The sequence below is a fragment of the Myxocyprinus asiaticus genome, chromosome 43 (genome assembly GCF_019703515.2).
Source record: "Myxocyprinus asiaticus isolate MX2 ecotype Aquarium Trade chromosome 43, UBuf_Myxa_2, whole genome shotgun sequence".
NCBI classification, from domain to species: Eukaryota; Metazoa; Chordata; class Actinopteri; order Cypriniformes; family Catostomidae; genus Myxocyprinus; species Myxocyprinus asiaticus.
Genome location: NC_059386.1, coordinates 15,069,097 through 15,086,656, shown reverse-complemented (window position 1 = coordinate 15,086,656; position 17,560 = coordinate 15,069,097). Strand labels below are relative to the sequence as shown.

Below are 17,560 nucleotides of genomic sequence, written 5' to 3'. Positions count from 1 at the left end.
GCACCAGTGGAGAGAGTCAGCAGCTTCAAGTTCCTGGGTGTCCACATCACTGAGGAACTCACATGGTCGTTGCACACTGAGGCCGTTGTGAAGAAGGCTCTTCAGCACCTCTTCTTCCTGAGACGGCTGAGGAAGTTTGGAATGCACCGCCACATCCTCACACGGTTCTACACCTGCACTGTGGAGAGCATCCTGACTGGCTGCATCTCCGCCTGGTACGGCAATAGCACCGCCCACAACTGCAAAGCCTGCAAAGGGTGGTGCGAACTGCCAGACACATCATCGGAGGTGAGCTTCCCTCCCTCCAGGATATATATACCAGGCCGTGTGTGAAAAAAGCTCGGAGGATCATCAGAGACTCCAGCCACCCGAGCCATGGGCTGTTCTCACTGCTACCATCAGGCAGGCGGTATCACAGCATCAGGACCCGAACCAGCCGACTACATGACAGCTTCTTCCCTCAAGCAATCAGTCTTTTGAACTCTTGATCTCCCATGATCAAAATACATCAGTACTGCACTTTATTACTCTTATTACTCTTATATCTCACACTGGACTGTCATAAATTATATTCTCTCTTAACAACACACTGGCAACTTACTATCAACCGACAGCCTGAATGTCTGAATGTCAATACAGTACAATACAACCTACTGTATATTTTATATATACTATATATACTATTTTTATTGTATAATGTGTATTCTATATTGTGTGTATTGTATACTGTACATTGTATATTATTATTTGTATATTGTGTTATGTGTAATTATGTGTATATTAGATTTTAAATTGTGTTGTGTAAATCTGATGTTTACTGTAAATTGGTATATGTCTCATCACTGTCATGGCTACTATGTTGCTCGGAACTGCACCCAAGAATTTCACACACTATTGCACTTGTGTATATGGCTGTGTGACAATAAAAGTGATTTGATTTGATCTGAAAAATGGCCCACTAAGACAGGAAAAAAACATCTGACTGACATGTGAAACAACCAACCACGAATCATCTTGTTTTTTATACACTCACTTAGCACTTTATTAGGAACACTATGGTCCTAATAAAGTGCAACATGTCGAACCTTGAGGTGGATGGGCTATAACAGCGACGTGGTCTTCTGCTGTTGTAGCCCATCCACCTCAAGGTTCGACATGTTGTGCATTCTGAGATGCTATTCTGCTCACTACAATTGTACAGAGTGGTTATCTGAGTTACCGTAGACATGCTGTCAGCTCGAACCAGTCCATTCTCCGTTGACCTCTCTCATCAACAAGGCGTTTCCGTCTGCAGAACTGCCGCTCACTGGATGTTTTTTGTTTTTGGCACCATTCTGAGTAAACTCTAGAGATTGTTGTGTGTGAAAATCCCAAGAGAACAGCAGTTACAGAAATACTCAAACCAGCCAGAATGCACCAACAATCATGCAGATTTGATCAAAATCACTGAGATAAAATGTTTTCCCCATTCTGATGGTTGATGTGAACATTAACTGAAACTCCTGACCTGTATCTGCATGATTTTATGTATTGCACTGCAGACACATGATTGGCTGATTAAATAATCGCATCAGTAAGTAGGTGTACATAAAGTGCTCAGTGAGCGTATATAGGAAAGGGTAAACCTAAAATAAATGATACCATGATAGTGCCGCAGATAAGATTAAAAATTAAAAATATGACAGTCTTTGATGATCAATATTTATAATATTTATTATATATGCTAATCAGACTTTGTGATCAATAATTCTGTTTATCCAAAAGTAATACTGACTACCGTCTGACACTAATATTCTTCAAACTTGTCATATGGTTTGCAATTACAATTAGCAGAGTGACATATCTGCTCAGCAGTGCTTTTGGTTTTCTTCCTTTTTTACTGAAGAATTATTTTATGCTTGTTATTGTCAGCTGGCCTGGGCAGTTGCCATTAACAAGGACAGAAGTTAACAGAAGACAGAGTGATGAGGCTATGTGGTCATGCATTTAATGAGACAGATCCCTTCACCACCCCCAACCCTGCTGAAGAGTGTCTAGGTTACAAGAAAGAAAAAAGTTAACGATAGCCTTGGCTTTCACTTATTAAAAGAGAACAGACGGTTAAGACCAATGCCAAATATTTGCTAGAACTGCTTAACTAGGAGGTTGTGGCCTCTTTATGCACCCTGAGTAAATGTAGCCACAATGCAATGATTTAGGCCTGTTTCACACACCATGCATTTCTGCAGAATTTAAAGGAATAGTTTTATAATTTTTAAAAAGAAAAACTCATTGTAGTCACCTTGAAATCCAACCTGGTCTCATAGAAACATGTTACTATTCCTACATTTTTGCTAAATTATTTTTACGTATCTTGTTTTACATACAGCGGCAGTTTCTTGGTGAAATTAACAATAGAGGTGCTAAAACAAATGACTTTTATTCACTTTAACACAAATTCAGAGTAAAATCAGTTCACAAATACTTACTTTTCACTCTGTTTCTCACACAATGCTATCTTATGACATCTAAATTCTTAGTGCATGACTAAAATTTGCATCGCATAATCAACTACTTTTTCGAATGCAATCAAATTGCACACGTGGCAAAAGTATCATAGAAGCACCACAAAATGATGTGGTTGTGTCAGCAATTGCATTTTTCATCTCACATTTGTTTTTATGACACTATCCAAAATATCTTCAAAATAACTTTTAGGTTTAAGGTTTGGGTAGGGAGGTTGGTTTTGTTGATTAAAAACTCGATAAAGCTGTTAAAGGGATAGTTCACCCAAAAATGAAAATCTCTCATAATTTACTCACCCTCATACCATCCCAGATGTGTATGACTTTCTTTCTTCTGCTGAACACAAACGAAGATTTTTAGAATATTTCAGCTCTGTAGGTCCATACAATGCAGGTGAATGGTGGCCAGAACTTTGAAGGTCCAAAAAGCATATAAAGGCAGCATAAAAGTTACCCATAAAACTCCAGTGGTTAAAATCATACCTTCAGAAGCGATATGATAGGTGTGGGTGAGAAACAGATTAATATTTAAGTCCGTTTTGACTATAAATTCTCCTCCCTACCCAGTAGTTGGCGATATGCACAAATAATGTGAATCGCCAACAACAACAAAAAGAATATGAAAGTGAAAGTGGAGATTTGTAGTAAAAAAAAAAAAAAAGACATAAATATTGCATTAGACCTACAGAGCTGAGATATTCTTCTAAAACTCATCGTTTGTGTTCAACAGAAGAAAGAAAGTCATACACATCTGGGATGGCATGAGGGTGAGTAAATTATAGGAGAATTTTCATTTTTGGGTGAACTATCCCTTTAAAGTGTAGGAAATTTGAGGGTTCGTAAAGTGATAATGGTCTGGAATGAGATGATGCAGTATAGAGGAGAGGGAACAGGTGACATATGTCAGCTTTGTGTGAGTAACAGACTTAAATTTAAGCCTTTATCCTGAAAATAGCATTGTAGCTTGCCTTTGCATACATTCAAATATTGTAATTAGTTCCATTACTGATCTTAATTGACATCAAATCTGGCATGATGCTGCCAAGCCAAAATATCTCCAAAATAACTTTTCGTGTTCCATGGAATAAAGAGAGTCATACAGGTTTGGAACAACATGAAGATTGTTTGGCTGAACTATTCCTTTAATACCTGATGATTCATCTTTCTGCCCTATATTTTTTATTCCCAAAATATTTTATCTTCCAGGGATCATAACTATCACAAATCTGTATTGAGGATTCTAGTTTATGATGGCTTAAGTTGAGATTTTACTTCACATTTTAGCTGTTCGTATGGCTGGGCTTTCATCTGCGACACAACGATCAATATGGGCCTTTAACCACCCACCAGAATAATCATTCAAAGGCTGCAGAGGGGCTATCTAGCTTTGAAAAATGAGAGCAGTGGTCCATAATCTTGTTCTTGTTGCTCTGATGAGAATTGTCGGGGCCTGACACTGCTTAGTTTCATAATCAATGGAAAATTCTGTTTTTCTGTCTATGCTAGAATGAAAAGGCTGCTTGTGAAACCACCTCATATATTGTCCTCTCCTTCACTTTCTTTCTGTCTCTCTTCATCCCTTGCAGAGTCGAAAGCATGCCAACAAAGTTCGGCTGTATTACATGTTACATCCAGTGGATGGGGGTTGTCCTGCAAAGAAGCTTCGGACAGACAATGTAAGACTCTTAAAACACGAAAAATGAAAACCAAAAGAATAGAAAGAAGAAACATGCACAAATAGAAAATGTGTAATTTTATGTTGTGCTAGATTACATAAAAAATATGATCCCTGACCACTTTTCTTCCTGAAAATTGAAGCAGACAGTTTCATTACTCTGTTGAGGAACCCTGACATAGCTACCCAGGAAAGCGGTTTTATGTCGACAACATATTGATTGACATGGATGACCTGCGCATCTAAGCTTATCACTCCTGACCGGTCCTGCGTCTCTCACATTTCAGGCTATCATTGGGATTTAGTGATGAAGTGGATCTTTTAGAAATATGAGGAATGACCCTATCCATTTTGTTATGGCTTTCACTTGACAAGCTGTCACTTCAGGTCATGATTTGGATGGTAGAAGGTCTAGGGATTGTATAATACTGGTATAAACTATAGTAAAATGTTTTCTCATCTAGAATAGATATGTTTGCCATATCCTCATGATACCTGTCAAGAAAATGTCCTGGTCCTATTTTACTCCAAAATCAAAATAAACAAATAAGAAATTATATTTTGCTAAATGAAAATGAAGCCTATTTAGGGCCATAAAGATTTTTATCTCCCCCCAATTCTTATTACTGCAATGCAAAAAAAAAGATGGTCATTTCTGATATTATGATATACACCATAGTAGTACTGCCTTCGTACTGCCTGTGCTTAAAATGTGCTTAAGTGTCTTGAAAATAATGTCATAATGCATAAAATCTTAATTGCCCTAAATATAGGCTAAATTTTCTTATGCAAAATAATATTTCATATTTGGGGGGGGGTAAATATTACCAGGAATTTTTTTTGACAAGTTTCTAGACAATCACCCTTTCATAATCTCAAATCATACAACTGTCCTCAAATCTGATTGGACGAGACGCTTCCAAAAGTGCTGATAGCTCACACCATCAGCACTGGGACACTTTGCTGTTTGTATCACTCTGCTTGTGCTCATGGCATTCCAAATTGTCATGTAAGAGCAGCTAGATGTGTGAATTTTCATTCATCCCTGTGACAATAAAGATCTGAGCCAGCAGGTTATGACAAAAGACCATCATGTGTGTGCTATGAGTGACTTGAGCTGACGTTGACAAACTGTGTGTTGTCATTCAGTGCGCAAATGTCTTTGAAATCATCCGGGATTGTCTCTCACTTTATGATCGCTCGGATTACTACTACACTATAGCTGAGGAAAAGAGTTAAACTAAGAGCTTCAGCATTATTGCTGATCACAGCGGAGAGTCGCGTCAGACGAAGTGATCAGACATGCTCAGGGCGCCTACCTGATACAAGTTACAAGACGTACATTTTCAATATGGTGGAGGAGAGAACACTTTCTGTGTCATGTCAAAATAAGAGTTCCCCAAGAAATATACAAGAATAAAACTGCCATGTTTCCATGTTTTCTCTCCGACAACAAAATATTTGAACATGAGTGAAATACTCGTAGAAGAATTCAAACAGCACATAAGGCAGCATCACTCCACGATGGGAGTGAATTACTATCACACTACTGCTGAGGAATAAAGTTAAACTAACAGATGAAGGTATACACATGCTCAGTCACTCTCTCTCTCTCTCTCTCTCACTCTCTCTCTCTCTCTCATACACACACACGTCCTTATTTCTCCAATAACTTGTTAGAAACAGCCCAAGCTGTCGTTACTAGTTCTAAAGTTGGGTTTTTGAATTAGTGACAATTGGGGGGGGGGCAGTCCTAAGTTTTTCCCTACTTATTTACTTGTTAGTTGAACTGTTGTATAAAAGCAATATCACACTCGCAATCACACTGTTGACTTTTGAACACTTTTGACTTTTTTAATATTCTCCTTATATGTATTGGGGAAAAATAGTTGTGTTTCTTCTCAAAAATTTAGTTTTGACCTTTTGTTGTGATATAAACAGTTTATTCAACTTTGATCACACTGAATCAGCATTGACTGGTTATCAAAATCCACTGACAACAATTTTAGTTGTAGCTAATAATTTTTTTAAGGGCTGTCACTCAATTAAAAATTGAAATCAAATTAATTACATGATGTGCCGATTAATTAATCAAATTTATCGCAGCGAATTGCATATTAATATTTAGGGCCCCAAATAAAGATAATTTACTAAATAACAATTTAAGTAATGATCAAAATAATAGTATATAATAAATATTACAATCCAAAATGATTTATCCCCATACAGAAATCTGATACATGCTATATATTTAAAACACATTTATAATGTGTATGTTCATTTACATATTTAAAAATACTACAAAATGGCAGTTTTTCATGTCATATATTTTCCCCAAATCATGGTGATCAATATGTACTAAGGCTGCCGATTTAGATTGTTTATTAAGTGTAATTAATGTAATTATATGGAAAATAACGCAAAGTTAATCATGGCCCTGACCTGAATGTAAACTCCTTAATAAGGAATGTTCCTGCTGTTGGAGCAATTCAATTTGATGTACCAACTTGATGCATTAGGGGGCAGTCAGCACTCCAGCTGCACAGGCAACACACCTCATCAAACCAACAAGCAGCAGGCAGCTCAGCCTTCCACAGATGTGCTGTTGCGCTCAAAGACAGCTTGACTAGAGGTCTACACGGGCCTTAAAATGAAACCAACTCAGACCCGAGACCGTGTGGCCCAACCCTACCTGGCCCAAAAGATACTGTCAGATTATAAGCCCAAACCCCAACCCAAAATCACTCACTATCTTTATCATTTCCTGTCCTAGCAAGTACTGTTTCAATAGGCTATATTTTATGTAAGCATATAGGCAACATTCGTAACAGTATTGAAACAGGAAACATACAGTTTTAACAAGACACAGCAGCCCCTTAGTACACTAGAGTAGAATGGAAAAAAGATAATTGAATTACCGTTTGTGTGCTGAAACTTCACTTGGTGCAGAACAATCTGGAATAATATGAAACAATGCAACATTCCCCTTTTTACAGCCTCAACTTGTTCAGAACGTTGGATCTTTATGACACCTGCGTTAAAAACAATCTAGATGCAGCGCAAAGAATGAACCAGAGCGCAGGTATCTCAACATGCGTTTTTGAAAATGTGAAGTTTTTTTTTAACTTGACAGTGTTTAAACAGCCCCTAACTCGTACGTTCGCACGTGAGTGAGAGCGCGTGCACGAAACAAGTTCCCCTGTGTAACGGGGTAAGGTGGGCGAGGAGGAAGCGGGAACCGGCTGAACAGTCAACGTAAGTTTTAATAACAGAAATGAACTCAAATCAACTTTAACACAAACACATAGACACACACACAGCGGCAGCATGTGGCACTTTCTCTCCCGAATTGGCGTCTCTGGCTCCCCTTTATGTCTCTCTCTCCCGCTGATTAGTGACTCAGCGCCGGCCACAGCCCGGCCACGCCCTCCTCCTCGTCACAGCCTGTTTATTTTTTCATTATTTACAAACCCAAAACCGAGCCAAACCCGAAGTCCTACTTAAAAAACTGACCCGAAACTGGCCTGAAACCCGTCAGGCCATGTCGGGTTGCAGACCTCTAAGCTGGACCGATCTGAGATCTCGAGACTCTATTTTCAAAGTTTCAAACTATGTTTAACTTGCGTCCAAACACAGCGTCCGAAAAACACAGTGTTTATGACTAGAGGCCCTGAGACCCAGTGAGATGCGACGTAACCAAAATTAGACGCTCCAAAAACGTCCATTTATCACATGGGTACATAGACCAACAATTAAGAATAGTGCAGATGGAATTAGGCCATTAATAGGGTTATGTTCAGTGATAGAAAAATCTATTAATATTTTGACGTTTAAAGACACTTTTTTATTGTCTAAATCAGGGTCAAATTTTTGAATGCAGGAGAATCTGCTCATGTTCAGACCACATTTCCTAGAACATTAAAGAAAATAAGTGTGAGTTCAGTGGCCATGCTTTGATAAAATGTATTATATGTACAGCTTGCTGCAGAACAGACTCCAGTGATTTGGGAATTTTTTGGCTGACAGTGATTCATGGTGAATCATGCAATGGGTTCATTTGGTCAGAGGAACCACCACTGGTGGATTGCTGATGCAATGGTAAACTGCCAGCAGGAGGTGAAGCCACCAGAAGTGTTCAAGCGGCCATCTTGGTATGTCCAACCTCTCATAGAGTGTCGATGACTGACAGGAGAAAACACCCCCGTTTCACCGTGTCTGAAATGCGGATACGACAGTTGCATTTCGCCCTCTAGTAACAATCATTTTTAATGTTTAATTAGCTTGTTATGGATAATATTTGTTATGAGGGAGAAAATATATGCGAATCATGATGTTAGAGCACCTACCCCAGTGTTCAGTCTATCAGTGCAGCACAACGATCACCAAAGGAAGCGGGAAAACTGTCCTCAAGTTATAATGTAAGTAGGAAAAGCTGTAATATCTGCTTGTTTAGAGTGACATCATGTCCTTACCCCCGAAAGGGACTTTAAAAAAATCAGACCAAGATTTCTAAATCACCTTAAATGCCCAGGATTTTCTTGTTTTCATATTGAAGTGCTCTCTGTAGTCATAGATGGATACATGTCATAAATACATGTTTATTTGCCATTTAATCTAGCATATCAGTTTAATTTTAACCAACTTTGCTTTGCGTCTCTCCCTCAATCTCAATGCCCACTGCATTGGCTGCATTGGTGCTATTGCTGTTACAGAACAATTAAAGTTTAGAAATGTAATCAGGGCATACCAGGGTCTCATTTTCAGATGTTTAGACTCAGCAACACAACTAAGCTAAGCTGCTCTGAGTCTTGCATGCTTATTGGATGACTTTGACCTTGCAATGCCACTTCCTTAGTACTCAGGATATTGATTATTGATTTGCTGTAAAATGCTTTGAATTTCAGATTATTTACTCAAATTGACCTAAATAGATTTGGCAGATTATGGCAAATCATTATAAACAGAGTTCAGAGCTCCAGACTAAAAAAAAAAATTACTTAGGAGCCATTGGCTCCTTAATTGAAACATTAAGGAGCCAAATGGCTGTTTTTAGTCGCCAAGACATATAATTGCTCAATTTATACTGCTGTTCAGAAACAATATATAAAGCCGAAGAAAAGGAAGACAGCTGATAACCCATTAATCAGAGATTTAATAAACAGTATATATAGTTGAGAAGATACGTAAGTTTGCATTCCCTTTTGTCTCATCAATGTTCACACCCCTTTCATAATTTATACAAATATAAGAGATAAAACATTTATTTTATTTAGTACTGCCCTTAATAATCTACATAAGCAGATATGTGGTGTGGGACTTTTATTTATAAAGAAGCCCAAAATACAAATGGGACCTCTATTTTGAAATGTCTGTGCTCCCAGTTGTGAACAACCTGGCGGATGATTTGCTGAGAAAGTGACTCTGATTCAAACTGCTAACCTGATCTCCTAAGTTCGGGTGATTCATGAAAAAGATCCGGTTCAAAAGAGTCATTTGTTCATGACTCTCTTACGCTTGGTTTGATGTTGCATGTGGTGCAGTGAGCTCATCAGAAACAGAACGGGTTAAAAGCGGCGCGAGACATATTAGTGCGCGCTCTAAAGATGTATTCAGTTACTCACAAGATGATATCTGACGAAACCGCATATGAACGCACACAACCAGACTGTCGCCAGTGGTGACTAGATTTTATATTATTGTCAAAATCAATTATTTTTGGTCGCATTCGCGACAATGTAATTGCAGTCCGGAGCCCTGGAGTTCCCAATTAAGGTTATGAAAAACCTGGAAATATCAGGGAAAATTCATGGCAATTAATAAAATCTTTGGGAAAAATTACAAATCATGGAAAACTCTCAATTTTTTAATTATAATTTCCAGGCCTGGAAAAGTCATGACAATTACTACCATCAATACAAATCATGCAAAAGTTGTTCTTCTGCTTTAAATAATTGTACTAGATATGATTTGATATCATTACAAATTAACTGTATTATCATGTTGATATTGCAATGCATATTTTTCAGATATTTGTACACTAATAAATATAGTTATTTTAATCCATTTATTTCAAGGTATTGGTACCTGTCATATAAATAGAAAACCACATTAGAAATCTAAAAAAAATGTTTTTTAATCACAATAGTAAAATTAGAATGAGTCATGCAAGTCACGGAAAAATCATGGAATTTCATTAGTCAAAATGTGTGGGAACCTGAAAAGCTGAAATAAAGAATAAAGCATTTTTCCAGTAATAACTCCAAAGCAGCAATAGGAGTCAATATGAGAAACTCAGAGCATGTCAGAGCTGTTGCATCAGTGGATGAAATACTGTAGAAGAGATGCTATGCCATTGCTTTAGAAGTTTTCAAATTAGTTCTCAAACAGCATGACCTATATATGCCAACGTGACAACCAAATTTCATATCTTTCTCTAAAAGATTTGATAACACATTTGGTTCTTGAATCATTCTGTTCTTCCCATATTATGAGTTGAACATGATAAATGGTGCTTGTTATGGGATATCAGCCTTATGAGTCTTCCTCTTTGTCATCCCAGGGCAGTGCGGAGGGCGATGTGGACAAAAACAAGTGCTGCACGCTGTGCAATATGTCGTTCACGTCAGCGGTGGTGGCCCAGTCACACTACCAGGGCAAGATCCATGCCAAGAAATTGAGACTACTGCTGGGGGAGCCACCTGCCATCACATCCAAAGGTAGGAGGTGGTGATCTAGGATCAGTTCTGTGCTGTCTATACACCATATTGGAAGGCCAAAACATGTTAATAGATCAGTATCCATACTCAAATAAATTGTATGCATATGACGTCTAAAGCAGTCGGTTATGAAGGAAATTACTTGCTTAGCAAAGGAGGGACTTTAAATATGAGAAAATATGTTATGACACGACTATTACTCACATTTAGGGATTTAAAAAAATGCAGGAAGTCCTTTATTTAGTCATTCATTCCTTCAAATGTGAGTGTATAACACTCAAGATAATTTTGAGCTCTCAAGCATGTCACTTGTAGCATGTTTGAGATAAGAGTACGGCTTTTAGCAGAAACAAAACATCATTCGACTCACTTAGCGTGCATAATTGTGTGGCCACAACACATCAGGGGGTGAAATGATCCAAAAAGAAAACATGGAAAGAGTACTATAGGAACACAATTCAGAACAACTGCATGGGGGAAACATACTGAAGCAGAATTTCTACCATTATTTTTCAGTGTCTTAAGCAGACAGACAAAACACAGGTACCTCTTTAATGACATATTGTGTTGTAAATTTTTTAGCTTATCCCCTGCATTTTTTGTGAAATAATAATTATAGTATAAGTTGCATCTTGCTTGGCCAAATTGCAAAGAAAACAATTGCCTGCCTTTCAGCAAATTGGGTAGGATTACCAAGAGAAGGTCATGTCACATAACACGGCTATCAATTTAACGTGTTAATTAAGTGCAATTAATTATTTAAAAAAGAACATGTTTTAAAGAAAATTAACGTTATTCCCCCTGACTTTACGTAAATTTCATAATGATGCATGTCTCTACCAATGGAGCAATCCAAGCTTGAACTACCACCTTCATGTTTTTGCGACTCGTAGTTAGCAGGGGGCAACAGTTGTACAGGCAACAAGCCGAGAGCTGTTCAGAGCACAACTCTGAATGCAGATTTAACTTTACTCATCATCCTACAACGATTTTACGGCATTTTAACGAGTTTATGGCATGAGATGCTGAAAACCAGTAAAACGTGACAACCAGTAAGATGCTCCAAATGTGTCTGTCTGATGCATGTGTAATTATGATATTTATATAAATATATTTAAATTAAATTAAATAAAAATTATATATAAACTGGTGGCTTGTTGAAAAACAAAAGGAAAAGGTTAGAGTGGGCAAAGAAACACAGACATTGGACAACAGATAATTAGAAAAGAGTGTTATGGATCTTAACCCCATTGAGCTTTTGTGGGATCAGCTAGACTGTAAGGTGCGTGAGAAGTGCCCGACAAGACAGCCACATCTATGGCAAGTGCTACAGGAAGTGTGGGGTGAAATGTCACCTGAGTATCTGGACAAACTGACAGCTAGAATGCCAAGGATCTGCAAAGCTGTCATTGCTGCATGTGGAGGATTATTTTGACGAGAACTCTTTGCAGTAGTTTAAGAAGTTCTGAATTTTGTTTTTTTTCAAATTGTAAAAGTATTTTTCACGTTATTAATGTCCTGACTATACATTGTGATCAGTTGAATGCCACTTTGGTGCATAAAAGTACCAATTTCTTTCCATAAGAGCAAAATCTGTACATTATTCCAAACTTTGGACGCCTGTGTGTGTGTGTGTGTGTGTGTGTGTGTGTGTGTGTGTGTGTATACTGTATATATTTAAGGAATAATTGATGACGGATGCTCCGCTGCGTGTCATGACTGCATTACCACCTCGGGTGTGCATTTATTTTTCAATAATTCAACGGGCCGGAGCCAATTATTCCGCTTATACCATGATTACCACAAATTAAGACATTGTTCAGGGTTTTATCTCAAGACGTTTTCTGGCTTACGTCCATAAAACATTCTTGTAAGTGGAACTACTTCCTTCTGCCTCGGATTCAGCATCTTGTTTTGATACAGTCCAAGCCTTCATTGCTAGTTCGAAAATGTCACTTTAGAACTAGCAACGGAGGACAGCGAGGCTTGTGCTGCTTTATTGGACCACTTACTGGAGTAATAAGGTAGTGCGTTTATGCATGTGTGTGTGAGCTTGTTTTTGAGTGATCGAAAGATAGAAACTCAGAAACTGAGAGAGATTGCTTCTGGGATTACCTTTTTTGTTGCAGCTCTCATCAGAAGTAACATCGCTTCAAAATCGCCAAGATGTAAGTTAATGCACTTCTCAGCAGCAGCAAGTGTCACCATTATTGTATATAGCTTCTCCGACGTAAAGCTTAACAACTGTTTTCAACACCACTGAGATACAGTGTGCTGACGTGACGGCTCTGTTTTTCGCTCGCTAGTAAGTTTGTGCGTAATGCGTTTGTCCAGAGTCCAGAGATTGCTTCTGGGATTACCTTTTTTGTTGCAGCTCTCATCAGAAGTAACGTAGTTTCAAATTGCCAAGATTTAAGTTTAAGTTTACTTATCAGAAGCAGCGAGTGTCGCCATTCTTGTACAGAATGTCTTTTCCATTGCTAAACAACTGTTTACAGTGAGATGCGGGGTTGCTCCCGAGAAAGTTTGTGTGAGAGCGATGGTGCTTTTCACTATATCTACTCTATGTGAGGCTGATAAGGGCAAAATACATTGAAACATAAAAAGTTTCACATATTAAAAGTTATTTCAGATAATTGAAACTGTTGTATTGATCAAGTCGCGGGGGTGCGGCTCTATTTGTTGGTCACGACACATGCCTCAATGTGTGTGTGTGCGTATGTGTGCCTGTGTATGTGTGTGAGTGTGTGTAAGTGTGGGAGAGACGAGGGCGCTTTTCAACTGAAATTTAAATAAATGTAGGATATAATAGGCATTGTTTGTCATTCTTATTTGATTTGCTTAACCAGTGTCTTTGACGTTCCTAACCAATTTACTTTAAACAATTTTTGGAGCGAAAGAGAAGGATCCCAAGGACACTTTTCAATCGAAATTGAAATAAATTTAGGATATTATAGACACTGTTTGTCATTCTTATCTGATTTGCTTAACCAGTGTCTTTGTTTTAATTGGTTATTTTGTTGTGGTAGCCTATAGGGTTCTTTGAAATAACTGAAATAATTTGGCAAAGTGATATGGAACCGTTATGCGGTCAAGACCGGGAACTACTTCATAGCCGTGCATTTACTTGAAAAATAATTGCACACCTTAGAATGTCCGTGAACCAATCAGAATCAAGCATTCAACAGACCCATGGTATTCGGAGTAAACTCTAGAGACTGTTGTGTGTGAAAATCCCAGGAGATCAGCAGTTACAGAAATACTCAAACCAGCCCATCTGTCACCAACAATCATGCCACGGTCCAAATCACTGAGATCACATTTTTTCCCCATTCTGATGGTTGATGTGAACATTAACTGAAGCTCCTGACATGTATCTGCATGATTTTATGCACTGCACTGCTGCCACATGATTGGCTGATTAGATAAACGCATGGATGATTGTTGGTGCCAGACGGGCTGGTTTAAGTATTTTTGTAACTGCTGATCTCCTAGGATTTTCACACACAACAGTCTCTAGAACTTACACCGAATGGTGCCAAAAACAAAAAACATCCAGTTCTGCAGACGGAAATCCCTTGTTGATGATAGAAGTCAACAGAGAATGGCCAGACTGGTTAGAATTGACAAAGTCTATGGTAACTCAGATAACCACTCTGTAAAATTGTGGTGAGAAGAATAGCATCTATTATATTACATCTATTATAGAATACTTTTCCGAGATGCAGGTTGGTGTTGTTTTGGCAGCACGAGGGGGACCTACACAATATTAGGCAGGTGATTTTAATGTTGTGGCTGATTGGTATATATATATATATATATATATATATATATATACACACACACACACACACAAACTGGTGGCCAAAGGTTTGGAATAATGTACAGATTTTGTTCTTATGGAAAGATATTGGTACTTTTATTCACCAAAGTGGCATTCAGCTGATCACAATGTATAGTCAGGACATTAATAATGTGAAAAACGTAAACTACTTCAAAGAGTTCTCATCAAAAAATCCTCCACATGCAGCAATGACAGCTTTGCAGATCCTTGGCATTCCAGCTGTCAGTTTGTCCAGATACTCAGGTGACATTTAACCCCACACTTCCTGTAGTCTTGTCGGGCACTTCTCACGCTCCTTACAGTCTAGCTGATCCCACAAAAGCTCAGTTGGGTTAAGATCCATAACACTCTTTTCCAATTATCTGTTGTCCAATGTCTGTGTTTCTTTGCCCACTCTAACCTTTTCTTTTTGATTTTCTGTTTCAAAAGTGGCTTTTTCTTTGCAATTCTTTCCATAAGGCCTGCACCCCTGAGTCTTCTCTTTACTGTTGTACATGAAACTGGTGTTGAGCGGGTAGAATTCAATGAAGCTGTCAGCTGAGGACATGTGAGGCGTCTATTTCTCAAACTAGAGACTCTGATGTACTTATCCTCTTGTTTAGTTGTACATCTGGCCTTCCACATCTCTTTCTGTCCTTGTTAGAGCCAGTTGTCCTTTATCTTTGAAGACTGTAGTCTACACCTTTGTATGAAATCTTCAGTTTTTTGACAATTTTAAGCATTGTATAGCCTTCAAACAATGATTGACTGACGAATTTCTAGAGAAAGCTGTTTATTTTTTTGCCATTTTGACCTAATATTGACCTTAAGACATGCCAGTCTATTTCATACTGTGGCAACACAAAAACAAAGACAATTTTAAGCTTCATTTAATGAACCAATATATTTATATTTATATATATATTTTTATTTATATCAATCTACACTCCATACCCCATAATGACAGCAAAAACCAGATTTTTGATAACTTTGCAAATTTATTAAAAAGGAAAAAACTGAAATATCACATTGACATAAGTATTCAGTCCCTTAACTCAGTACTTAGTTGAAGCACCTTTGGCAGCAATTACAGCCTCAAGTCTTTTTGGGAATGATGCAACATGCTTTGCACACCTGGATTTGAGGATTTTCTGCCATTCTTCTCTGCAGATCCTCTCAAGCTCTGTCAGATTAGATGGGGACTGTTGGTGGACAGCCATTTTCAGGTCTCTCCAGAGATGTTTGATTGGTTTCAAGTCCTGGCTCTGGCTGGGCCACTCAAGGACATTCACAGAGTTGTCATTAAGCCACTCTTGCTTTGACTTGGCTGTGTGCTTAGGGTCAATGTCCTGTTGGGAGGTCAACCTTCGGCTAAGTCTGAGGTCCTGAGCACTCTGGACCAGGTTTTCATTAAGGATGTATTTGTATTTTGCTGCGTTCAGCTTTCCTTCAACCCTGACCAGTACCCCAGTCCCTGCCGCTGAAAAACACTCCCACAGCATGATGCTACCACCACCATGCTTCACCGTTGGGATGGTATTGCACAGATGATGAGCGGTGCCTGGTTTCCTCCAGACATGACGCTTGGAATTGAGGCCAAACAGTTCAATCTTCATTTCATCAGACCAGAGAATCTTGTTTCTCACAGTCTGAGAGTCCTTTAGGTGCTTTTTTATGTGTTTGGTACTGAGGAGAGGCTTCCGTCTGGCCAATCTGCCATAAAGCCCAGATTGGTGGAGTGTTGCAGTGATGGTTGTCCTTCTGCAAGTTTCTCCTATCTCCACATATGATCTCTGGAGCTCAACCAGATTGACCATTATGGAGGCCACTATGCTCTTATCTACTTTTTGTAGCCTTCCCCAGATCTGTGCCTCGACACAATCCTGTCTCTGAGATCTTCAGGCAGTTTCTTTGACCTCATGGCTTGGTTTTTGCTCTGATATGCATTTTCAGCTGTGAGACCTTATATAGACAGGTGTGTGCCTTTCCAAATCATGTCCAATCAATTTAATTTTCCACAGGTGGACTCCAATCAAAGTGTAGAAACATTTCAAAGATGATCCAGAGAAATAGGATGCACCTGAGCTATACAACTGAATATATATATATATATATATATATATAGGGCTGCAACTAATGATATTTTGATAATCAACTAATCTGACGATTATTAGAACTATTATTCGACTATTCAGGCGATTATTGCAATGATTAATCATTAGCTCTAAACCGACTATTCAGCTTGTGCCCCGACTTAAAAGGTTGTATTAAATGTGCTTGCTAACATTAAAGAGGACTTATTTTGTATTTTTGCATTATAATTCCCTCATACTTTGTGATCTATATCACCTGAAGCTGTTGGGAAAGTTAGAGTGTGTCTGGACTGTGAGATGTGTTTTCTTCCTCTCCTCAGTCAGGCGCGAGCTGCAATGCTGCTCTTGTGTGCAATCATTAGAGTTTCATATGATCTTATGTTATGTTAAGATCAAATGACTATTTGACAACGAATTTGTTTTATTGTCGACGTTGTCGATAACGTCGACTAATCGTTTCATCCCTAATATATATATATATATATATATATATATATATATATATATATATATATATATATACATATATATATATATATATATATATATATATATATATATATATATACAAAACCTCTTAACAAAATAAATTATGTATAAATGTATGAGTTTTCTTGTAGGCAAAGTCACCATAACATTTCTGAAATTAGAAGAGTGCCAGTTTGTTCAGTCTATCTTTAGACATTTCTGCTTTTAGAAAGTCTTAACTTGCTAACTGATATTTTGTTACAATGTCCATTTAACTTAAA

General features: G+C 38.1%; 1 protein-coding gene across 1 annotated transcript in view; it reads left to right on the top strand.

The window, feature by feature from the left end:
- The window catches only part of LOC127433655 (zinc finger matrin-type protein 4-like), a 62,181-nt gene that overhangs the window by 20,899 nt on the left and 23,722 nt on the right, over positions 1–17,560 (top strand). The window contains exons 4-5 of the mRNA XM_051685736.1: positions 4,091–4,180; positions 10,739–10,895. Of these exons, the coding sequence (XP_051541696.1) occupies positions 4,091–4,180; positions 10,739–10,895 (247 nt within the window). The remainder of the gene's footprint in view (positions 1–4,090; positions 4,181–10,738; positions 10,896–17,560) is intronic.